At 42.1% G+C, this 26,521-nt stretch overlaps 1 protein-coding gene across 6 annotated transcripts in view; it reads right to left on the reverse strand.

Annotated features, from left to right (window-relative positions):
- CAST (calpastatin) overlaps positions 1–26,521 on the reverse strand; it is a 222,994-nt gene that overhangs the window by 62,305 nt on the left and 134,168 nt on the right. For 4 of the 6 annotated variants that reach the window (XM_088444664.1, XM_088444665.1, XM_088444667.1 and 1 more), the window contains 5 exons: positions 21,221–21,265; positions 19,403–19,447; positions 2,723–2,833; positions 1,676–1,744; positions 1,140–1,202 (listed from right to left, as the gene is read on the reverse strand). In XM_088444664.1, coding sequence (XP_088300790.1) covers positions 1,140–1,202; positions 1,676–1,744; positions 2,723–2,833; positions 19,403–19,447; positions 21,221–21,265 — 333 coding nt within the window. The remainder of the gene's footprint in view (positions 1–1,139; positions 1,203–1,675; positions 1,745–2,722; positions 2,834–19,402; positions 19,448–21,220; positions 21,266–26,521) is intronic. The other 2 variants (XM_088444666.1, XM_088444669.1) reach the window with 1 other exon arrangement.

Raw genomic sequence — 26,521 nt, forward strand, 5'->3', positions numbered from 1 at the left:
AAAACTAGCGATGACGGCAGAAAGTACACCATCCGAAAAGTACGGCAATTAAATACGGGCCATAGTGTGCTTTAACAGATACTAAAATAAAATATTTACGTTCCAACTATGTTCTCAGAACATAAATATATAATGGCTCTGATTACAAGGCATGCAATCTGATTCTGCAATAGTCCTTTTATAGCACTGATCAATTTCTCTTTCTAATAATATTACAATTTATGTCTATAGCAAATGACTGCAAGATACATTTCATACTACTTTAGGGTAAGTGTACAGAACTACATTTCTTTATTTGGTATTTAATATGCATAATAGGATTATTATTATCATCATCATTTATTTATATGGTGCCACAAGGGTTCCGCAGCACCTTACAAAGTACAAAAATAAAGTGAACAAGAAACCAAAGACTTACAGTACAAAACAATGCAGGACAAGGACACGATATATAAATATTGCTGCATTAGCGATGATAACACTCAAAGAAGCAGCAGGGCGGCAGCAACCAAGTGGGCAGTTAGGGGTAGACAATAGTATGAGTAATTCAAAGGTAAACTACATGTATGGTGCTAATTTGCAACCTGTTCCTGATTTAGAGTTTGGTATTCCCCCAATATGATCAACACGTAGTGTGTTCTCCTGGGATTGTTAGAAGACAGTGAAAACTGCTAGAGTGACCAGGTGAAGATTGCAGAGAGAGAGAGATGGAGTGAACCAGGTGACTACCTAAGTAAGACACCTAAGCAGTGCAAGCACCGTGTATCCTTGGCGCTACAACAAAAGTGGTATGTGATCTAGCACTTGATAGAAAGGTACGAAGCAGTGAGTTAGACCTTCCTATTGAGATGAAGTTCAGTGTAATTTGTCATAGCTCACATTTGCTGTGTGCTGGCGTTTCCCTTCTTGGCCACTTTAAATGTTATGAGTGATGACCAAGTTATTCACAAATAAGTGCTTCTCATAGGTGTTGTGCAATATACATAATGACCACTAGATGGAGAGAATGTTACTCTGCTGTTTAAGGATATACACGTGCAATGCATGCAGAGCTAGCTCATTTGATACAGTACTTTGTAAAGTATCTGTAATTGAATGAATTAAAACCATGATATACATAACTAAAAAGCAGCTGTTACCTTGACAGGTGCAGCAGCAGCGGCAATCTTAGCTACACTCACAGATTTCTTTTCTTCTTTTACCTGTAACAATTAGAACAAAATACATTTTAGTAGGAGAAATGTGATTTGGAATTCCATTTGTTAAAACAATCAATAGCATTTGACAGCAACATTTACCTTAATTGTCTTAAAAATACAATACTTCTGAAACTTAATGAGATTCTCCACATTTGGACAGCTCCATTGGGTTCACTAGTGCTCCAATTAGGGTATTTAAAGCAGTCCCCTTTGCCGTTTCCATCTTTCAGCTGTGGTCACAGGAGAGGAGCTCCAGTGCTTCTAGCACTGCAGCATTACAGTTATCCACTGCAGACACATCATGGGATTGGCCACAGTTTGCGACTATTCATGCGCTGCATTAGTTACACATGACCTTCCTCCTGGGCATGTCTGAGTTACCCACCCAAACCTGGAGTCAGAGGTTCCTCCTTCTCAAAACTGCATTAGCAGTAAGAGATCTGCAGCATACCCAATAAATAACTCCCTATACTTACCACATCTTTTGCTTTAGTAGCCGCGACAACAGTGGCAGCTGCTGCTTTGCTGGCTGCTCCTGCTGAGCTCTAGAGGAAAACAAGAAGACAAAATATATATATATAATTTTTTTTTATTTGACAATACATGTGATTAATATAATGACCCATATGAGCCAGTAAAACAGAGAAAAAGATCAGGGATATTTGGCTACAGAAGACAGCACTGAATTTCATATTGATGCGTTTACTTTTTTTTTTTTTTTTACTAGCACAAAGTATTTCTAAATGTTTTTCTATTTTATTTTAATTAACGTTTGGAGTAGCAGACCTTAGCTTTTTATTCAATTTGTAATTTTGTTTTTCCAAATTATATGCTTTCTGCAAACCATTCAGCTATAGTTATAGAACACGTCACAACACACATATAAATAGGGTACGCGTGGGCTGACACACTGAACAATAATAATGCACAATTTAACCAGGAGTGTACAAAAGCTCACAGGAAAACAGAGCTAGACAGACTGACTTTGTGGCCTCTACAAGACATTATACTTTTAGAAGGTTTTTCTTTTTTATTATTTTGACATGTCAAATAAATCATCATCATTATAGTACAACAAACACTGATAGACCTACACCTAAACCTAATTGTATGGGGTCAATTAAGGAGCAGAGTGAAATCCCTTCAGTAAATACAGTGCACTTGTAATTAACAGTTCAGTGTTAAGACGTACAGTAGCACCTCTTTTACAAAAGTATAGGGAAGATGTATCAATCCTTGAAGTGTACAATGGAAGACATTTGCCCATTGCAACCAGTCAACTTCTACATATACATATGACTTGTGCTGCTGTCAGACTTGGAGTGCCGTGTGTGTGTAATATAATATATATCTATATATATATATTTTATTATTATTATTTTTTTTTTCCTTTGGTTTTTTTCTTTTGCTAAAAACTCAAATTATGCGCTTGCAACTGCCTTCATCCCAGCGCCTATGCCTTATTTTGCCCCCTCTTCCCCCATACATTAAAAAAAAAAAAAGAAAAAAAAAAGGAGAATTACTATAGCGTCTGCTTTCGGTTTTCCAGGAACTGATTTTGCATCTTGTTTGGTCAGGCCTTTCCCTGTGCTGGGTTTTACGGTTGATGATGATGCTGTCGTTGTACTTTTTGGCTGTAAAAAAACAAATATATTTCATTTGGAATTGTATTAGTAAAGGTTAAAATGAAATAACAGTTTACAAAGGTAATGAGTTCTCATTAGCGTGATATGTAGTACTACAGAGCAGTGCGATCTGTGTTTAAATCATGAAAAACCGCAAGAATGTGAAATGTAAAGGTTATAGCAAAGTGGGATGCTTAGCTCAGTAAATACAAAACACCAAAAACGAGTCAAGCTTGGAAATTAGGACTTGGATCAGGTGTTTGGCAGAATCATCAGTGAGGAAGAGACAAATTCTAGAGAGGTTGTTAAACTGGAAGCAGCCGGATGAGTATATTAAGGGGCTGATGCTGGGTTGGACACAATATGGCTAGAATTGCTGCTGCATTGCATGCACGGACCTGAATACATTCACCCGCATGCAGAGTTGTGCATCTATGTGAGCGGGCCACCTCTATGCTTATGGATGGTCTGATATCTATCACCATGTGCATTCGCAACATCCCTATCCCCGGGGCGCAAGATAACTCTGCATAGGCCGCACTTCTGACGACACGCCTGAACATCGTCTATGTGAAAACACCCTAACAGCCCAGCTTTGCCCCATTGAGTCATTAGTGGAGATGCGACTGAATTGTACATGATCTGCATCATCCATAGTTGCATACGTTTGGGTTGGAACATGTTCAGTGCAAAAAAAATGCAAGATACACTCCTCAAAAGTGCATATGTTCCACTCTGACCAGTCCCTAAATGTGTGTGCAGGGGGAGCTACAGATCCATATGTGGAAAACAGCCCTGGGGCAGTAGGTTGAATGTTACAGTGTGGTATCATTTCATTCATCTAAATAAAAATCTCTGTGGTACAGAGGGAACAATCCAAAATAACGAGTGATAAAAAGGTACTATAAGCAACAACAAAGGAAAGGAGCACAGAAGTTATCATACAAGACATGATGATAAGCAAGAGGTCCAAATAAGTCAGGACAAAAAGTGCCACAGTACGTGGTTGCATGTGAAGAGATATTAGTAGCATATAAAGGGGAAGCTATATTGATACTATATAATCCACATTAATCATACATTAAATATTGTGGGTATCTCAAATTACTCTGCCTCAAATATACTTTAGTAAAAGTAAAAACTATTCAGATATACTGGTTACTAAAATGTATGGACTGTACAACAAAGCTCATCAATAAATGCCCCTAGGGCTTATCATGAACAGCTAGAACTAATTACTAATGAACTGATAACTGGGCTTGGCCCACATGCACAGAAGAGAATGCAGTCACATTGGACTGATCAGGAGTGGAGGTGCAAAATCATCTTAACGCCGTTTCAGAGGCGTGCAGAATGTGGCCACATTGGACTGATCGGGCTGTTACATTTAAGCTGGGTACACACCTATATAATCACACATGCGACGGTTCAATCGACAATGCTCCCATTCGGAAGTGACAATCACAGTCCCGATACGTGCGTACACACACACACATATACAATCCAATGTGCGACCTTTGATCCCGTACTGCCGAAATATCACAAAGAAATGATTGTACCAACGTACACATTTTACCGATTTCAGGCTGCGCTCACAGTGGCTGTACCTAAAATTAACATAATGGGCAGGGAGGCGGTGTGATTATGATGCTTGTGTCCACTATCAATTGCAACAAGTTGTGGAACTACACTCTCCAGCAAGCAAAGCCTTACAGTATAAGTGGTGGGATAAAGGTACAAAAATGGAGAATATGTACATGAAGAGGAGCGTGTCACACTGAATGCTTCCTGAACCTTCCTGAGTGTAATTATGCACGCCCAGAGAGACAGCCCCACGTTTGGTGTACAATTGTAAGAACGGTCGCAAGAACGGTGGAAGGTGCATACACACAGCACTTTCGGTATGACCAGGCCCTGTCGAATTGGATGAAAAATAAAAACTGCACAGAAGATGCGATCCTCCGATTCGACCAGTTTTCATCCGACATAACAGGATCGAACGTGCATACACAGGGCCTGTTTCAGACCCGTTCGCTAGCAAGCGATCACTCGGAGCGAGCAATGTTTTGCAAAGTGCGCATGCATATGCATCGCAGTGCGCGAACTAGTCCGATCGATCGGGAAACAATCGCTCGCCCAGCAGACACAGCCCAGCTGAATGAGTGGCAGGTCAAGCAGTTTGTGGGTGGTAACAGGGGCAGGCCCCTGGAAACGGGGGAGTGGAGGTGCAAAATCAGTTGTGCCTGAGCATCTTAACGCCGTTTCAGAGGCGTGCATAATTAACAGGCAGCGTCATAGTACACGTCACCTGGTTGAATTATACACTGAATTGCTCGCAGTGCTTGCGCTAGGGTACAGTCAACCGCAAGTGCTGTGGTCAGTTCCGATGGAACCCGTTGTACCAAAGGTTGTATATACTTCCTCGAGATGACGTTAGCTAGTGGGCGGCTAAAGACAGGCTGGTGGGCGTACTCATACACAAAGTGATCGCACACCAAGACATAGTGGGCGTGCCTATGCCTTGCGATCGCATGCCTTGACGTCACTTAGTTGAATTTGCATACGCTGGGAGCGAGCGTCCGCATCTAGCGACCGGGTCTGAATCAGGCCCACAGTCTTTCGATATCGAACGAACGGCTCAAAATCAAAAGAAAGGGCCGACGATTGGATAGGTGTGTACCCAGCTTAACTCACAAATATTTGTATTGTAAAACTCCAGGCATACTGATACATCTCCCCACCATGTGGGGAGATGTATCAAACTTTCAATAGAGATAAAGTGGAGAAAATTACCTAGTAACCAATCAGCTTCTAGCTATCATTCAACTAGCACAGTTTATAAAATTACAGGTAGAAGCTGATTGGTTGCTATGGTCAACTTCTCCACTTTATCTCTATTTAAGGTTTGATACATTGCCCCCATACTGAGTTCTGGACAATTTGACGATATATTGTAGCTGACTGTTGACACCATTATGAAAGAAGCAGAATAGATGAAGTAATAGGTAAAATTTTGTAATTCATTTCTAAATGAGTTCTTCCTATGAGGACAATATTTTAGATAAATCAGTGTCAGTTTAAGGTGCGTTGCGGTCAAGGAAAACAAGGTCGCGTCACCCGGCTTGCTTGTCTAGTCTGACTGAATGAGTTACACGAGTCATTTGTATGACATCACTGTTGTCCAAACATCGTATAGTGGAGTGAATAACAGAATATATGATGCAATAGCACACCTTTACATGTGACATTTCCTAACTAGCAATTGTTTGGTAAAGCTTCACATTAAGGTAATAGACAATATAGCCAATTAGTCATACTGATAGTCATAACAAAATGAGCTGATGTTTGCTAAATAAAAATTGTTGCAGAGCAAATATTGATGAGGATACACATTTTATATTGTAAATGTATTTTTTTTCTTCAAACCTATATATAAAATGATGAATACACAGATATAAACTAGGGATGAGCGGATTCGGTTCCCTGAGAACCGAACCCACCCGAACTTCGGGGATCCGGGGCGATCCGAGCCCAAGCTCGGATCTCCCTGTCTGCCCCGGATCCCTCTCCCGAGGCAAAACCTCGAGATCTGCTGTCGGATCTCGAGGTTTTGCCTCGAGCGGCCATTTAAAAAAAAATGCCTTTGCCTTTAATGGGCAAAGTGCTGATTGGCTGACAGAGCCGTCTGTCACGGCTCTCAGCCAATCAGCATTATGGTGCTCATTTGCATGTAGCACGGACTCGTGAGATCCGTGCTACATGCATCTGTGTGATTGACAGTGACACAGAGCACAGATGGGTCAGTGAGACCCGTCTGTGCTGCTGTGTATTTCAATGACACAGATGCACGCACGGACCAGGAGATCCGTGCTACTTGCATCTGTGTCATTGACACAGAGCACTAACGGGTCCGTGAGACCCGTCTGTGCTGCTGTGGTAAATAAAAAAAAAAAAACCTGTGTAAAAAGAGAAAAAAATTGCGTGCCCCCCCCCCAAAAAAAGAGCAACCAGCCCCGGGCATTAGTGACCCAGTGCTGGGTGTGCTTAAATACAGGGGACAAACGACATAGGGGTCCCCTGTACTTAAACACAACCAGCACCGGGCTAGTCAGAACCAGAGCTGGTTGCCAAAATACGGGGGACAAACGACGTAGGGGTCCCCCGTATTCTGCGCAACCAGCTCTGGGCTCTGATCCGGTCCTGGTTCTGGAAATACAGGGGAAAAAAATGAGTAGGGTTCCCCTGTATGTTCCAGAACCAGCACTGGACTTTTTCTAGCGGGGGGCTGATGCCACAGCCAGGGGAGCCCTTTCACCGGGCCCCCCAGCCGCAGCATCAGCCCTGACCGCTAGTCAGCCCAGGCCGGGGATCCCTGGAGAGCTGGGGACCCCCCCAATAAAGGGGTCACCCTCTCCAGGGCACCCCAGGCCCAGGCTGATAGCCCGGGGCTATCCCCGCCACCCCTGGTGGCGGTGGGTGGCGGGTTGATTGTGTGGTGTGGTGTAAATAAAGAATATCAAACATTGTCTTTACAAGTAGAACTGCAAGTCCCAGCAAGCTTGCCCCGCATGCTGGTACTTGGAGAACCACAAGTACCAGCATGCAGGGCATTAAGGGCCCACTAGTACCTGTAGTTCACCTGTAAAAAAATGTTTAAAAAAAACACAGGACACACACACACCGTGACAGTATAAGTTTATTAAACATACATACACACACACACATGTACACATACTCACCTATGTAACCTGTAGCATCGGTCCACTTGTCCGGTAAAGTATCCCTAGGGGACCTGTGAAAAAAAACATACTCACCATCTCCTATGCGAGGTTCTGTCCTCTTCGTTCCAAAGTAGGCATCCCCGGACTTGGCAAAAAAAAAAAACGAAAACGCGATCCACGAACTTAGTACCGTTCTATAGAACGGTACTTCCCGAATGAGAGCTTAGCGGCGGGGTATCACCATGGAAACCCCGCTGCTAAGCGTTCATTGGCTGAGAGAGGCCATCTCCCGTCTCTCTCAGCCAATGAACGGCTCCCTCCATTGTAGTCAATGCTGGGAGCCGCAAGGTTATTAAAGTTTACCCTGCGGTTCCCACCATTGACTACAATGGAGGGAGCCGTTCATTGGCTGAGAGACGGGAGATGACCTCTCTCAGCCAATGAACGCTTAGCAGCGGGGTTTCCATGGTGATACCCTGCCGCTAAGCTCTCATTCGGGAAGTACCGTTCTATAGAACGGTACTAAGTTCGTGGATCGCGTTTTCGTTTTTTTTTTTTGCCAAGTCCGGGGATGCCTACTTTGGAACGAAGAGGACAGAACCTCGCATAGGAGATGGTGAGTATGTTTTTTTTCACAGGTCCCCTAGGGATACTTTACCGGACAAGTGGACCGATGCTACAGGTTACATAGGTGAGTATGTGTACATGTGTGTGTGTGTATGTATGTTTAATAAACTTATACTGTCACGGTGTGTGTGTCCTGTGTTTTTTTAAACATTTTTTTTACAGGTGAACTACAGGTACTAGTGGGCCCTTAATGCCCTGCATGCTGGTACTTGTGGTTCTCCAAGTACCAGCATGCGGGGCAGGCTAGCTGGGACTTGCAGTTCTACTTGTAAAGACAATGTTTGATATTCTTTATTTACACCACACCACACAATCAACCCGCCACCCACCGCCACCAGGGGTGGCGGGGATAGCCCCGGGCTATCAGCCTGGGCCTGGGGTGCCCTGGAGAGGGTGACCCCTTTATTGGGGGGGTCCCCAGCTCTCCAGGGATCCCCGGCCTGGGCTGACTAGCGGTCAGGGTTGATGCTGCGGCTGGGGGGCCCGGTGAAAGGGCTCCCCTGGCTGTGGCATCAGCCCCCCGCTAGAAAAAATCCAGTGCTGGTTCTGGAACATACAGGGGAACCCTACTCATTTTTTGTCCCCTATATTTCCAGAACCAGGACCGGATCAGAGCCCAGAGCTGGTTGCGCAGAATACAGGGGACCCCTACGTCGTTTGTCCCCCGTATTTTGGCAACCAGCGCTGGTTCTGACTAGCCCGGTGCTGGTTGTGCTTAAGTACAGGGGACCCCTACGTCGTTTGTCCCCTGTATTTAAGCACACCCAGCACTGGGTTACTAATGCCCGGGGCTGGTTGCTCTTTTTTGGGGGGGTGCACGCCATTTTTTTCTTTTTTTACACAGGTTTTTTTTTTTTTTTTTTTACCACAGCAGCACAGACGGGTCTCACGGACCTGTCATTGCTCTGTGCCAATCACACAGATGCATGTAGCACGGATCTCCCGGGTTCGTGCTACATGCAAATGGGCACCATAACGCTGATTGGCTTCCTGTCTGCCACTGCAGTGCCACTCCTAGATGGGCCACATGTTTGTGCCGCCCCCTTGTGTCGCTTAGCATAGTCATCCAGCTTCCTCGGTACAACCTTTTGGCCTAAAAACAATATTGTGAGGTGTGAGGTGTTCAGAATAGAGTGGAAATGAGTGGAAATTAATGTTATTGGGGTTATTAATAGCGTAGGAACAAAAAAAGGCCCATTTATGTGATTTTAGCGTTTTTTTTTTATTTTTTAAGAAAAAATCCAGATCCAAAACACAAAACCCAGAACCCAAAACACGGAAGGGTGGTTTTGGCAAAACCAATCCAGATCCAAAACACGAAGAAAGATCCAGATCCAAAACCAAAACACAAAACACGAAAAGTGTCCGGTGCACACCCCTAATATAAACACACAAAGCAAGTGAAATATATATGCATTAATCATATACAAATCTGGCTTGGTAACGTTTTAAGGATCTTCCGGAATATGATTTAATGCAGATAGTACTTGGGTGCACTGGTATCTATCTTTAACATAAAAGTTATGGGGCCTATCTAGGCCCAAAGCTAGAGTACTGTGCCCGATCACACAGTTCTCCTCCGCTAAACCTGCTCTGTCTGTGTAGCAAGACAGCATTTCCTTTTTGTTTTTTCAGTTTTTATAGAATATGTGTAAGCAATAACAGATTACAAAAGTTTACATTTAACTTTAGATAACAATTGGTGCCAAACAGAGATAACATACAGCAAAGATAAAACGTCTGCAGACCAAGCATTACGTAATGTATGCTGTTGGTACACATCACTGTCCACATTTCTCAATCCCAATATTTAGGAAGGTAAAAATCAGGAGAGAAGATGTAGCCAATGTGGTCAGAATTTAGTTTAAAAACAGCTTTCCAATAACGGACAGCGCTGTAACATGGCCGCCGTACCGTACATGTAGCAAAATCTCTGCATTCCCATACAGTCTCCAGCCATCACGCGAGATCCGAAGGTAGATTCTAAATCACCTAAAAGGTGTTGGGTACAACCTATATAAAATGTTCCTTTGTAGTTTCCTTTCAGGTGTACCAACTGCCATTGGTTTTCAGTTGATAACCTGTTAAAATCAGCCTAGAGCACCCTCATGTCCTAATTTTTCCCAGTAAACAAATATTATTTTTCACCAAAATCTCCTATTAAGGCTTCTTATTCATGATCTACTGTTGTGACTCTTATACTCCAACTAAAAAAAGCATTCCGATAATTAAGGATGTCCTTAATAGACATGTTCCTTGCACAATACACATATGCTGAGGAGAAGTTACTGTGGGTGCGGTTGCTATGGGGCCCGCCTCACCCCTTCATCCACTTTTGGTGTAGCGAGTACTGGATGAACAGCAAAATTTCTACTTGGTGAGGAAGGGGAAGGTTGCAGAAATTTTGCTATGGGGCCCTCATAGTTCTAGCCCCCTGCAGATTAGTAAGTGTTCATGCTAGGCTGTTTTAGCAAGGTGCTACACCCTGCCCGGTTTTTAAAGGGCAAAATGCGCCCTGCCATTTTAGCAGCACCCTGCTAAAAACAGCCTGGCCACTGCCATTCTCCTGCCGCATGAATAGATGCCATGCACACGGCATAAATTCACATTAAGGGAGAGCTTTGGGGAAGCTTGTCCCCATTAGAGACGCCGCCAACCGGGCACGCCACCAATATTGACATTGGAGGGGTCGCACCGCCCCCAACAGTGACGTCGGTGGGGCCGCGTCCCTTTCATTGGCCGGCCGTGACCCACTTTTCAGACTCGCACGCTACTGCCCCAATTCCTGGGTGGAACACTACCCCTGCAGATATAGTATGCCATCAAACCCAGGGAACAACTGCAGATTTTCAGCACTCTCATGTAGTGAGATTGCAGTTGCTCACCAAATGGAGGAGTTGCTTATAGGACAATATTGGAAGATTAAATTGTTTTAGAACGATTAGGACATCTAGGAACAATACATATTTTATTTTTTTTCAAATACATTTTTATTGACAGGTTTCTAGCACAAGGTACGTAGTACACAAACAAAAATATTTCAATATAACAATCATGTTACAACATAATAGAGAAAAATAACAAATCTTATATAAAATTTTCACACAATGGTATTGAAAACATTCAAAACAAATGCGAATAATGCATATACCAATCCAAAAAATTGCCAAATTAGTGTCAAAAAAGGTTCCCAGACTTTAGTATATCCATATTATACCAGGATGTGATAGCAAAACATTTCCTTAGGGCCTCTCTTAATGTAACTGATAGGGTATGTATATAGGGAAGTCAGGTGTCGAAGAATTTCCCTGCTAGTTTCTCTTTTTGTAAAGTGGTGTTTGTCCAATCCATTGAAAATAGGAATGAGAGCCTAGGATGTATTAGTGAGATAGGGATTGGTTCAGGGGTAATCCACTGGGAAAGTATGGTTTTCTTTGTGGCTGCAGCTAGTTTATTAAGTAAAATACGGTTACCTTTTGTCAAAATAGTCGAATGAGTACTTGGGTAGATTTCTCAGAAGGCCCAAGTTTTGTCAATATTGAACTGGATTTTTATTTTGCTAATGATATAGGTTTGAAGTGATTTCCATAAGGTCTGCACCTGTGGACAAGTCCACAGACAATGTACAATATCCGCCTCTGGTGATCCACATTTGTAGCAGTTAGAGTTGGGAGCATCTCCAATTAAAAATTTTAACTTGGGCATAAAATAGGATCTATGTAGAATTTTTTGATGCATTTCAGTGTATGAAATAGAAACTAACTGCTTGTCTAGTTTAGTGTTGGCCTCCAAAATCTTATTTATTGTAAGTTCAGGGAAGCCTGACTGCCATTTCAACAATCCCACATTACCAGACTCTAAATTAAGCAATGGTCAGGAGTGAGTGTAGATGAGAGAAGTGGAAAAGGAGGACCTCATTTTACATCGGACCATTCCATCCAACCAACAATCTCTGTCTTTATCGGTTAAGGATGAAAGAATAGTTGATATATAGCCGTTAGCTTGTAGAAATTGAAATAGTGGGATTATTAGTGAGGGATATTTCTCCTGTATCTGGGAGTGGGTGAGGAGGGTAAAGGTATCGTCTTGTAAAAATTGGTAAGCATAATGAAAACTCCCATTATACCATGTCCTAAAAATCGGGGATTTATACGGGGCAAATTTAGGACAAAAAAATAGAGTATCATCTTGATACCTTTAGTTTTAGACGAATCGCTCTCCACGCCATACAGGTAGTTGACAATAACATATTGTTTTTAACCTGTTCTGGGATGGCTTGTGGGGTGTATGTAGAAGTGATACCAAATCCCAATGGGGTGAAAAATTTTGTTCCAGACCCAGTGTTGTATATGTATTATAACCTCCTATCCAGTCTAGAGCAATTCTGTAATTAACTGCTAGCGCATAGGTACGTATGCAGGGTACGTTAAGGCCTCCCATATATTTTGATTGTTGCAGTTTAAATAGAGAAACTCTTGGACGTTTCCCTGCCCAAATAAATTTAGATAATATTTTATTAAATTGGTCAATAGCAGATTTGGGTGGAATTAAAGGGAGCATTTGTAGTACATATACAAAATGATCTGTTTCCCGAGGTTTTTATAAGTGACATCGGCCTGTGTATGTCAGAGTGAGATGGGCCCATTTTCTAAAACCAGAATAGGTTCTAGTAAAGAGAGGTAAGTAGTTTGAAGTATATAGCCAAGAAGGGTGGTTAGGAACTTTTACGCCTAAGTAAGACAGTTGGCAGTGGCCCAGTGGAATGGAAAGGAGGCACCCCATCTCAATTTTGCAGATGGAAAGAAAAGCTAAGGCTTTTGTCTTATTATAATTAATTTTAAATCCAGATACCAAATTGAAAATTTCTACTTACTTTAATAGATGAGGAATAGCGGCCCGTGGATTCCTGAAGTAAAGCAGTATGTCATCGGCAAATGCCGAAAATTTAATTTCTAAATGATTCAATTTGATACCCTGCCATCTATCCTCCTTTAAAAAGCGTCTAAATAGGGGGTCAAGTGCCAAGTTAAATAGTAATGGTGAGAGTGGGCATCCCTGTCTTGTACCTCGGGATAAATTAAAGTAATTCGTATTCTGAGCACTTATGGTCAGAAAAGCTCTTGGTGTCTGGTATATTGTGTGAAATACATGTAGGAACTCAGGGCCAAACTCCTGAAGTTGGAGGATTCTGGTTAAATGGGACAGGAAACTTTATCAGCGTCACAGCTGACAACTATATTTTCTTGTTCTATTGAGTTATGTGTGTGATGCATGGTCGCCAGTAAGGTGCGGACATTATGTACAGAGTGTCTGTTTTTAAGGAAACCTGTTTGTGCTGGGTGTAGTAGTTTAGGTAATATCAACTGGAGGTGAGAAGCCATCATTTTTGTAAAGATTTTGAAGTCTTGATTTAACAGAGAAATTGTCTGTATGAAGAAACGAGCGTTGATTCTTTGTTTGGTTTGGGGATCGGAACAATACATATTTATTGCACTAACAAATCTTTACTACTGTTTAATGAATTCACTAAAAAGATGCTGTTGGCAGTGAGATCAGCCATTAAGCTATGCATTATGCGCAACATTGTACAATATCCAAATAGGTTAAGGCAACGCTCTTCAGACCCATATGAATGCATATTACTCCATTATCTTTCCTAGGCTTAGATAGGTCTTTATTAAGTTTTATAAGATGCTAGAAAAATCCTGTCAGGGAGTAAACACCAACTAACTATTAAATCAGAGGAAATCTAGGGAAGTTTGGCTTTCCAGAGTAAGGTTCTGGGCTCATTCCCTTTTGTACAATTTACAAAATCTGAATTGTGATTTTCTCAAACAGCCAATATTTACAATTTTTGAAAGAAAAACTCTCAAAAATTGTTAATACTGTTGTTAATAAATCCCCAAAGTTTTATTTTGGGATCATGATGGGATTATCTGCTACATGAGGTTTTCACTTTGGACTGTTTGTTAAAATAATGTTTGGGAATGAGATTCTACATACAGCGCCTGCTCCCTCTTTTGCACAGGCGTGCAAACTTCCGTAGAACGATGGTCCATGAGGAAAGACTTCACTTGTGTTGAATAGGCCCGCATTTTACATTTCCCATGACCACTACAAGTGGTCCAGGAACAGGTTAGGGTGGGCTTTAATTAGTGAATAGCCCATTGGTCACTAATTTACGCCCACCAAACCTGTTCCTGGACCATTTATGTCACAATTGAAAAAGCAGAGTGTTTAATTACAGTGGAGTATTAGACTGGGAGAATGTGTGCTGAGAGCAGGGAGGAACAACAACATGGAGAAGGTGTGCTGGGAGGGAGTAAGAGACACAGCAGACTGAGTAACACTGTACTCACAAGAAGAAGCCTCAGTCACACGGCCAGGCAGAGAAGATTAGGCACAGCCCATGAGGCTGCTGCTGATCTCCACAGGTCAGAGGAACATGTGATGGGCTCCTGCAATCAGAGCTCAGCACATGGTCCTCTGACACCTCAGAAGTCTCATGGGAATTATTTCACAGTAGCGCATTGCCTCAGTTACTGCTGGACCCCAATAACCCTCCGGCCACCTTCAGCCGCTGCCAGAACAGTCAAAACAGCCTTGATGACTGACCTGGCAAGCAGCTGCACTGCACACTGCACTCTGATTAAGCGACCAGTGCTGTTACCATAGTCCCATAGAGGGTATGTAACTGCTGTCTATGACAACAAATGGTGGCTCGCATTTTTCTGGAGAAAGATGAAAAGATCGATGAAGTGTAAGCGACATTCCTCTGTCTAGCTGCTCTATCACCATCTTTTTCATACCCAAGAAAGCCAGATGATTTATGGATTCCTATGGCACATGTTCTGTATATAAGGTGACTCCAACAGGTGGAATGTGCACCCTTTCTGAGATGGAAATACTAAAAACAAATGAAGCCTTCAGCCAGTTCCAACCCATCAAGCAGTACCATCCATCCAGAGCAGCAGCACCACCAAATGGTAATGATCTGCAGAAAGCTTTCTTACAATATGTGAAAGACATAAAATGATCAGAATTTTTTTTTAAATAATTTTAGTATTAACATACTGTATCATTATAGTAATGAACAGGCCTAGATTGTTAAAATCATGAAAATAAGAACTAATAGTCCAAAGTGAAAACCCCATGTAGCAGATGATCCCAAAATAAAACTTTGGGGATTTATTAACAACAGTATGAACAATATTTGAGAGATTTTTTTAAAAATTGGCTTTTTGACAAAATCAAACTTTTGATTTGAAAATGTTGTTTATTTTGATTGAAACATACTACTGAGTTATATATCATATGAAAACCCATAAAAAGAGGTATTAAATGAGACCTTGCACAACTCTCTACATCATTTAGGTGAGCCGCAAAAGCAATTAAAAAAGGTTATAGCAATTTTTTTGTAACTTCAAAGCCATTGCACATATCAGCCTATGATTTTGAATTTATCTTCACACGCAAGGCATCAATTAATATACCAAGTTCACTACAATCTGAAATGGTCAGGTTGAAACCCTGTGTTGATTTGGTGTGGAATGACGCTCTGGCATTATGTACATTTCCTTTGGCAAGGATAACTACACGAATCTGCATGTTATCCTTGCGCAGTTGTGAACATAATAAGATCCTCTCTAGAATAGAGGGTATAAGAGCAGATTCTAAACATTCCCCTTTGAAAATTACATCATAATGGGGAGATTCAATTCAGCACGATGCTGAATAGCCTCCGGGAAAGAGTTCCCAGAGCTATTCAATTCACCGTGCTAAGTCCAACTAAAACCACTTAAGTAGGAGAGTTCCGGTTAGCGTGCCAACCGTCATTCCTCGACTAAAGTACCAGCTGCGAGGCTGTTAGCACCACACTAATCCGGAAAACAGCAATAGTCCGATTTCTGCTCGCACCTCAGGAGGGGGTGCGAGAAGGAATCCTGTAGTCGGAATTAACAGTGCTGTAAATTGAAAAGCTCTGTGATCTCCCTGCCAGCGCTATTCACCATCGCGCTGAATTGAATCGCCCCCAATGTTGTCCTCTTTTCCAATAGTCAGAGGATTACTTAACTGTTCATTTATAATCTTAACATCATTTTTAACATTCATATAAAACTGATAAGCAACTAATATTTGGGCATTTTTTTTTAAATAAAATGAAAACAACGCAAGACTATCACTTAAAACTTGGTTTAAAAAGGCGCTCTAACCATATAAAACATTGAATCATTTCTGCAAAGCAAAGAGTAATGCTGCATACACGCGGTACGATGTACACAACCAATGATATCGCTGAATGATTTCCCTTGAACTTTCTGTAGTGCAGGACAAACGATATTGGGTGTACACACTGATAGATATATTTCAGTGAAGTCATCCGGCCACATCTCTGAACAGGCAAATCTTGATGAAATCGTCCAAGTTGGCCTGCATGTACAGACGACCATGGATATCGTTATCGTCCATGCGGGAACGCACATTGTTGGTCGTTCGCTGCATAAAAATTAACGATATGAACGAGTTATCGTTCATAGATATAGTACCGTGTGTACGCACCCTAATGCTTAATTATCTCATTCCTTACAAGCACTGTGTACATTTAAGAGGATGTGCTTCTCTCATTCGCTTGACATCCTCTGTTTGTTGAGACTTGGTCATACCCCCATGGCATATCTCAGCCCAGTGAGGCCAGACACTGCCCCCGTCACTAGGCCGTTTCTTAATGCTATGAGGTTTAGCACAACTCAATTATGAGTTATAGTGGAAATATGTAAAGACCTGCTATGGCTTTTTGTCTAAAGCCTAACAACTAAGGGCCTGATTCAGAGATGGACACTAATTCAACTGCGATATCACACGGACCGCAGCTTCGAAAATATGCTAATAGTTTCAAAGCTTACCCAAGCATAGGGACGCCCCCTGCTGCCTTCACATCTGCGTCAGACTTCGTGCACCACCGTAAATATCGGTAACATCGACCAGCCATGCAGCCCTTGCGGCAGGTCTGACCTGTCTAAAGTACAGCCGCTCTCCTAACATGCATAGAACTCTCATGCTGTGTAGGAGATAGCAATGGCTAATTTATGCACACCCATGTAACAGTGCTTATACGGTCAGACACGTCTGCGTTTTTCTAATCATTCCCCATTACCTCGCTCGAACACAGACTACCAGTCAGGCGTTTTGTCCGTGCTGAAACGCAAGACAATCACTGCGCGTGCAAAGGGCAACTTTGACGCATGCGCAATACAAAACAAACATCTCAATCTGCGTAAAAATCCCCATTGGATACATCTCTTAATCAAGCTCTAAGCCCTCAATTCTTTTGAAGTAAATTTGAGCACCAGATGTCTAGAAGTGTGTAAGATGGAAGGTAAAATGGGAACATTAAGAAATGAACAACACTGCGCTTTACATGCCCAACACAAGAATGCACCAATACACCATGCATCAGCATGTAATACAGAATAACTTCATGTTGGGACGTTAAAAAGTAATAACTATAATATGGCAATAGTGACATTCATTTCTGAATAGAGGTTCAGTAACTGAGTAATTCCTACAAAGAAAACAAGTTTATACGTCATAGAGCAGATCCCATTAGCCACGAGTGCTGTGCTGAGTACTCCTGCATTAATAATCTGCAGGCTGTGTGTGCTAACTGTACCAATAATACAGTAACAAACTGCACAATTCTATTACAAACGTCAATTCACAGCCATCTTGCAGGTGCTGAATGTTACTTCTGCAGTGCGTGATCTATGCGAGGTGCATAAACCCAGAGAAATGGTAAATCAGATAGCTAGTGGCCATAAGGAAAGTGTAGGAGGCTGTTAGTGGCCGTAAGAGGCTATTAAAGGTTTTAATATTGAAGCCTTTGAAACCCTATATTTATGAATGTAAAATGATAGCCAGCAATTGTATTTCAGCCAATAAATGCATTTAGAGTATATTGGGGGCACATTTTAAATGTTACTATTGTGTATTGTAAGTGTTTGTAACAAGTAATAACAAACTGGAAAAATAACTGCTGCAACTTAAAAACACAGTGCCCGATTCTGAGATTTACGCAATGCGAATATTTATGGAGATTGAGCGATTGTTAGCAATTATGATGGCCTAGAGGGTCCACTCGCTATTTGAGTGACAGGTAGTCAGCGTTTTGAGGGAGGTAACAAAACGTAGGCATAAACAGTTTAATGGTGATCTCATGATCACCATGTGAGAAGAGACGCCATGTGTTCAGGGGCGCCGGTACAGATTACCCGGGCTTCCTGAGGGGCCCGGGTCCGACGCGGCTCCCCCTACCTCACAGCAGCCCAGCACACAGTGTGTGTTGAGCTGCAGTGGGAGACTGCTCGTGGCTGCTGAGCAGCAGCCACGAGCAGTCTCCTATGCCTGTGCGGGGGAGCGATCACACTGATCGCGCCCCCCCTGGCTTTGCGCCGGGCTGAGGGGGCTCAGAGCTCCCCCCCTCCCCAGCACGCAAGGGGGCGTGGTCACGCCTCCCCTATTAGGTCACGCCCCCTATTACCGGGGCCCGCCACGGCTCTTGGCGGGCCTGCATGTGTTACACAGACCAGACTTCAGCTGCTGTGCGAAAATATGCAAATGTCATAGAAGCAAAGGAATGTACTGAAACACACATCTGCATCTTTGCAAATCCAAACAGACGCAACATCGGTTGCAGATTCTTCAATTATCGCAGTTCTGAGTAACCCTATGACTACTCAGAATGGCCACCGGAGCCAATTTCGGCTTAGGCAGGATCACAGAAGCAGGCTGCGACACGCTTTGAAAACAGTTGCAACACGCCTGCGTTCTTTGCCGTCACTCTCCGTAACCTCCCACTAACCCTCCCTGTGTGTCAATCACACTGCCAGTAAAAAGCTGCTGGGAGCGGCTACAGTATTGTACCCTAATGCATGCACAGTGTGAGACGCATACCCAATTTACCATTAATCACTAAACTGCGTAAATATCGGTATTGCTTTAATCTATGAATCGGGCCCTAAAAGTCATTATTTTTCCCTTTCAAAACTGGGTTAACTCGATTTTGTAACTTAATACCAATTAGAAGTGACCGTGGGTTTTAGCTGTGGGAAAAAAAAAAAAAAGACAGTCGACCTAATTTGCGGCCAACTGAATCCACCCCATAGTGTTTTTAGTACTAGTAACTGCAACACATTTAGAGATCTAATGTAACAATGTGTAGAGCTCTGCATACCTTTGTGGTTTGTGTGGATTTAGGTGGCTCAGCCTTTGGTGCTGCCTAAAATTAGAACAGTAATTATAAGTATTCAAAATAAAAAACACACAAACAAAAACATAACAATAAAGACACGGGGGTGGTAAGAAATAAACATTTACTAGACCTGTACAGTGTGCTCTTTCCTAGTATTTCACACCAGTGAATGTTATATTATAAATACAGACAAAACAGCATGTGATATTTCCCTAAATCTAGTAATAGCCATAGATACCAGAGCGCCCCTGTTATCTGCTATATTAACCAACTGTCAAAAATAGAATTTTATATTGACGATTGTCCCAAGTGAGCATCAATATTTAAACAAACTGGAGGAGACCTAGGGGGTAAATTTACTAAAGTGAGAGTTTTCAGAAGTGAGTGTTAGAAGAGATGTTGCCCATAGCAACCAATCAGATTCTACTTAACATTTAACTAGCACCTTCTAGAAGATAATAGCTAGAATCTGACTGGTTGCTATGGGCAACATCTCTTCTAAAACTCACTTCTAAAAACTCTGGCTTTAGTAAATTTACCCGTTATACACAGGCCTGATTCAGAGTTAGAAGCAAATAAAAGTGCAATTTGCACCTTGGCAAAGCCATGTAGCACTGCAGGCCGGGTAGATTTAAAATGTACAGAGACATTTTTAGTTGGAAGGGTTGTGCCCTAGCTCAGTTCTAAAGTTCAGTGTAGAAACAAAGCTCCCCATGCAAAAGCAGCCCACATTTACCCTACATGCAAAAAATAAATAAATGCATTTGCTCCACTAGCATTGCAACATTATTTGTTCTAGGATCAAATTGCTCCTTTCTATGATTTGTTCCTAACTCGGAATCAGGCCCAAGGAATGCAGTCTGTGAATGTGACGGATAATGCATGTACATGCATCTATGATGCGTTGCAAAGCACAGACACTCCTCAAGACCAGCACATGCATTTTTGTATGTGCAATGCGATGCGACTAGGTCACACCAGGAGACTGTACTGATTAATTTGATATGAGACACTTGTATACCTGTGTGTGACTGAGTCTGTAAATGAAGAACGACGGAACATGGTGTTGAAAAAAGCTGTGACATCATAGAAGCAATTTGTACACAGACTCAGTCGCACACAGATACAGTATACAAGTGACGCATATCAAATTAATCAGTACAGTCTCCTGAGTCCTGGTTCAGTGGTTCCCAAACTTTCTTGAATCATGGTGCTCCAGAGTATCAGCATTGTTTGCACGTCACCTCTAACTTTAAGTTATTATTGAGAAATTCAGAAAAAATCTAGTAAAATAGTAAAGTGAAGTAAATTGTGCTGACTTGTCATCCTTAGGGTCAGTTATGTGGTGGTGACAGGTTTAAGCTTCTGTTTGTTCACATATTTACATTACATTGACCATAAATAATTGGATTTGGTGCTGGACCACCAACCTGAGGCACCCCTGCAAGTGTCCTAAGGCTCCCCAGGGTGCCAAGGTGTGCAGTTTGGGAACCACTATCCTGGTGCATTTTAAAATCGCATTGTAACTTACACCCCTTTCAGACTTATGATCCGGGAATTTTTGGGGTCTTTCAACCCGGGTCTCAGTCTGACCCTGGTAAAGAGCATACCATTATCCTGGGTCGATTCGCGATCACATGCAAAAACCCAGGATTATTATGTATGTGTAAAAGAGTTGTAAAGCAGAGACGTACGGTACCTGGCGCGCCGAGAGGGGCAGTTTGGAGTGAGGGCAGCAACAATGTATGAGGACACATCTGTATTGTGTACATTTCGAGATTGAATAAATAAGTGATTTACCTTTGTATCTGCTGGTTTCATAGTCCTTTCCTGTGATGTTGATACCTGTAACAAAAATGTAATTACTTGCTGCTTTATCACACTCTGAGGCCAAAACAAAGATTCTATTAACAATGTAACAACATCATTTTGTTAGTGCTAAATAGTTGAGTGCTAAGTTTAGGCACCCATAAAAAAACTTAATATTAAAATGACTTAAGGTGCGTATCCACTATGCCATTAAACAGGCCGATTGAACGATAACAACATTGTTATCATTCAATCCAAAAATGACCAGCGATGCGCATGCCCTCTGGTCGTTTTTGACATCTATCATCGCCCGAACGTGCTGGTCAACCTGACGACCTCGTCAGGTTGGCCATGTTCGGGGATGATTGATGAGCCTACACTGAATGACTGATCGTTCAGCGTAGGCACAGCACAAACTGAAATGACTGCACGATTACAATGTCGTAAACGTGCAGTCGTTTCACATTCTGTAAGTGAATACGCACATTTAAACAACATTTTTGCTAGCAGATCGACATGTGCAAATATACAGACCCCATTCCTCAGTCATTCTTATTAAAGTTCTTACAAAGGCACAAATAGTTTATAGATTTGTTACACCTTCAGTTTGCCAGGTGAGGGTGTTTGCTGGGAAAGACAAATGCCATGACCCTTCCTAACTGCTGAGGTTGTGATTATTTAGGGGGAATTTCAATTATCCGTGGTAATTTACCACATGCTAATTGATCCCCCGGGCTTTTCAATTAGACCCGCAGGCTCTACTTAATGGGTTTTTTTTTTTTACAAATAGAAATACCCAATAAATAGGCTGTTGACGGATAAAAAATACCCCGTTAACGCATAGGTCAGTGAACGTTTCACGGATTCTATGCGTTAATTTATATTAAAATAACATGTTGATGGGCATTAAAAAGGGTCTCAGGTGAAAAGGATCTCTAATTGAATATCCCCAGGCGTTAAAACCGAAGGCTACCACCCTTTTTCACACACGTTAAAATTAACGGATCTAATTGAATTCCTCCCATAGTCTCCGTTCAGCAACTATGGGCTCTTCTATGTAGCAGTCTGGAAATGTAAATATAAAGACAATTAACCCATACTAAGCGAAGGAAGACAATACAATTAACAGAATAAAAACACTTCCAGCTTGCAGTCCAGCCAGAAGCGTAGTTAATATATAGAAGTTATACTTCTCATCCCAAATCATAATCCTCTAAAAAAAAAAAAAAATCAAAAAAAAAAAATCAATGTTTCCAGGAAAATCCTTCCACTTTCTATGCAATGTAAAAGGCAAATGCTTATGCTTTGCTCTGGCTGCTGACTTTTACTGCAGAGGCAGCAGTCAGCTTCTCCCCTGTATATCTATCCTGATTCACTTAAAGAGTGCCTGTCATCTATAGACAATGATGCATTGAGCACATATAAGTAGTACACATATAAACAGCACACATAGGGGCAGATGTATTAAGCTCTGGGAAGTGATAAAGTGGAGAATGATAAACTACCAGCCACTCAGCTCCTAACTGCCAGTTTTCAAACACAGCCTGTAACATGACAGTTAGGAGCTGAGTGGCTGGTTGGTTATCACTCTCCACTTTAACACTTTCCAGAGCTTAATAAATCTGGCCCATAGCATGCAACTAAACATACAGAATATTGCATATACTGCATACTCGCCTACTCTCCCATAATTTTCTGTGAGGAGAGTAGTCAACCCTCACACATCCCACCCACCCTTACAGAGCAGGACAAAGAAAGCCGATACTAATGCAGATGCATTTTATAAGCGTAGGAAACTGGAAGCTGAGTCAGTTCTATGCAGAAACTGGAACAAAGCTGGAAGTCACTGCAGCCAGGAGACTTTACTTAGGGAGAAGAAAGAGTTGTTCTGGCAATGAGCAGTCCCCACTACACAGCAAAAACAAACACACTGCAGCCGGTGCCTGGTAGTAGTGTAGGGCCGGAACCACGCTATAGATCACTCATGAGCTCCACCTTCCGGCTCCCGCAGTGGGCGAAGGGAGACGCAGGAGCAGGGATTCGGTTAAATATTGTGATTTGAGGTGTGTGTGTGTGTGTGTGTGTGTGTGTGTGTGTGTGTCTTATTTATTTATTAACAGTTTCTTATGTAGCACAGCATATTCCGTTGCGCTTTACAATTGGAAACATTAATAGAACAAAACTGGGTAATAAGACAGATATATAGGTAGGAAGGCCCTGCTTATATGTAAGGGGCACTACTACAGAGGGCATTGCATAAGGGGCACTACTACTGGGGGCATTACATAAAGGGCACTACTACTGAGGGCAATGCATAAGGGGCACTACTACAGAGGGCACTGTATAAGGGGCACTACTAATGAGTGCAGGGGCGTTTTTAGAGAGGAGGGGGCCCGCGTGCAGTCTCCGACACGGGCCTCCTCCTCTCCGTCCAGCAGCGCACTGAGCTGTGCGCGGCCAGCGCCGGAATTATAGACTCTGGGCACTAGAGTGTGCCCAGAGTCTATAGTGTATGCACAGATCACCAGGAAAATGGCTGCGACGGCCATTTTCACTGTACTGCGCAAACGACGGGAAAATGGCCGCCAAGGCCATTTTCCAGTCGTTTTACAGCACCGGACACCAGCGCCGACGTGGGACTCCGGAGTGGTAAGTAATATTATGGGTGCAGGGTGTGTGGTGCGGGGCCCCTCTGGACCCAGTGTTCCCCGCACACCTTGCACCCATTATAGATACGCCCTTGACTGGGTGCAATGCATAAGGGTCACTACTACTGGGGGCATCAAGGTGCATATGGAATGGAAAGGAATGTTCCCAGAGTGACACGCCCTCAGTTTTCAGTGGCCACGCCCTCTTTAACACGCACACATATTGTGTGTACTGTGTACGTGGGAGAGGGGGTGTGCCATTTTTCATCTTGCCCTGGGCTCCTTAAACACTAGTTACACCACTGCAGAGGAGTGTGACCATCCAATTACACAGTGCTGAATGTTCTGCGACATTAGAAACTAATAGGTTTCTGCAGGTAAGCTCTGAAGGGTGATAGTAAGGGCATAAACCAATTTCCTAGCAGCTAATTTAAATACTGCCTAAAGACATTTGTGACACAAAGGGAGGGGACAGTTTAATTTATATTGAATAAATTAAACAGGTACATTTAACTACTAGTCTGAAGTATGAAAAAATGTAAATAAGAGAACAGCATAAGAATACTTTGCCTGCGACACACATGTGGTACTCGTCATACTGTCCTTGTTAGACACTTAAGGGATCTTTGCATTAGGAAAGAAAGTGATGCCAACCCCCCAGCTCAGAAGGGGTATGGTGTCCCAACAGAGAGAAGACTCCATATAATAGGCTTTTAAGAGGAATAATACTTTTTAGAGTTATGTGGGGAAGGTAAAGGTTTAGGGAGGGGAGGTTATGTAAGAAGATTATTAATAGAGCCAAAACTGGTAGCCACAGTTAACAGCATAGAACCTATTTTTCCAATAAATCTTATTCCTCAGGGAAAAAAAAAAACCACTTTCAAATTAATCCAATAATTTTGGTAACTTTATCTACTGATTATTGTCTGTAAATGTAACTGTTCCATGTTGTAATACATTTTTTTCTTGTTAATATAATATAAAACTAACAACATAAACCTAATACAAAGTCAGGTCACAGTGTTTTCTTTTTTTTTTAAATAGAACCAGTAAGTAGTTTCTGTCACTATTCTATACTATGCAATACTATCTAAGCACAGTTATAGGACATCATTTCAACTATTTCATGGCTACACAAAGTAGATCTATATCTATATCTCGCACACATATCATGGAGCACTTGAGAGAATATTAGGTCATTCCAGTGGTGTCCCACGGAGTGGGGAGGGATGCTGTGTGCGCGCCAGCAAAAAGGGGGTGTGGCCTCAGGGACAGAGCTTGGCCCAGTTATTACTACGGGGCAGGGGGGTGCCAGAGGTGCCGGCTGCTCTGTGTGCATTGCCGGCCGGCTCCCTCACAGTGTCAGGAGCAGAGTGCTGCACTTATTATACAGTGCAGCACCCGCGTCCCGTCACTGAGGGGGAGTCTGCACCTTGGTCACCCCTCGGCAGGTGATACCTGGGTGCGGCCCACACCCCCCTTATATCAGTAGAGTTTACAAATCAATATTTTCTATACACACACTAATACCCTTTTCAGACATAAAACCCCGGCTATAACCTGGCTCGGAGCAATATATTCACAATATATAATAAGAATAGTGATGGCGTGGGGACTTTGGTGCAGAATGCATGAGACTTTCTAGATAAGGGTTTTAATCATAATTCTGTACAAGGCCAAAAAGATCTGTGATTTATCCAAAATAACTCCATACACTTTGTCAATTAATTTTATAGGTAAAAAAAAAAACAACAACCATGGCCAACTGCTTAATGCCACCTTTAAGATATCAACAACAATAGTCTGGCTCCTATATTTTTAAGATGGCTTGTATGTTTTATTAAAAAAAAATGGAAACTCTTAGCAGATAAATTTGAACGATGAACGATATATCGTTCAGTCGTTCAATTTATCTGATAGGCCCTGAACGATGACAGATATTCACTCCCGCGGCCGACAAATTGTGTCTTTCGTCTCTCCAACATGTTGGTCAATTATCGCTGACAGATATTAGAAATATCTGTCAGTTTGTAAACGACGAACGATATTATTAATGAAAATTAATAGAAACCCCCCCCAAAAAAAATCCACTCCCTGAATGATGTCATACAATGTCGTTCATAAAAATCTGTCATGTACATGACAGATATAAGTCACCGCAGCCCCAGGAATTTTCAAGGGATAAATCTTTTGTCTTTCATCGTAGAGAATGATCTGCTAATGGATAGGCCCCTTTACAGACAACAAATACAGTATGCTGACACACAAGGCACCCATGTAACAAACACCAAAGACCAAAAGAGGAGGCATCCATGGAAGCCAGCCTGAGGAAGCGGATGGATGTTCTTTTTATTGCATTTTACGTATACTCACATTTAATCTCTTTTAAAATGCTTGTACTAGTGTGCATTCTTTTGTATTTTTTAAAATAGATATATATATTTTTAAATTCAATATTATTTAGCTTTCAAGCACCATTCAGGCAACAGTTTACATTCTTTTCCAAAATTGTCTTTTTGGATCCATTTTTGGTAATAATAACCGATGGACATCGGGTACTTGAAATAAATGTCCAGAGCGCTTTATTAATAAAAAGGTGGTGAGTATAATAACCCACCTGTTTCTAAATAACATCTTAATAATT

Source organism: Taudactylus pleione, unplaced genomic scaffold (genome assembly GCF_031769625.1).
Source record: "Taudactylus pleione unplaced genomic scaffold, aTauple2 ptg000370l, whole genome shotgun sequence".
NCBI lineage: Eukaryota > Metazoa > Chordata > Amphibia > Anura > Myobatrachidae > Taudactylus > Taudactylus pleione.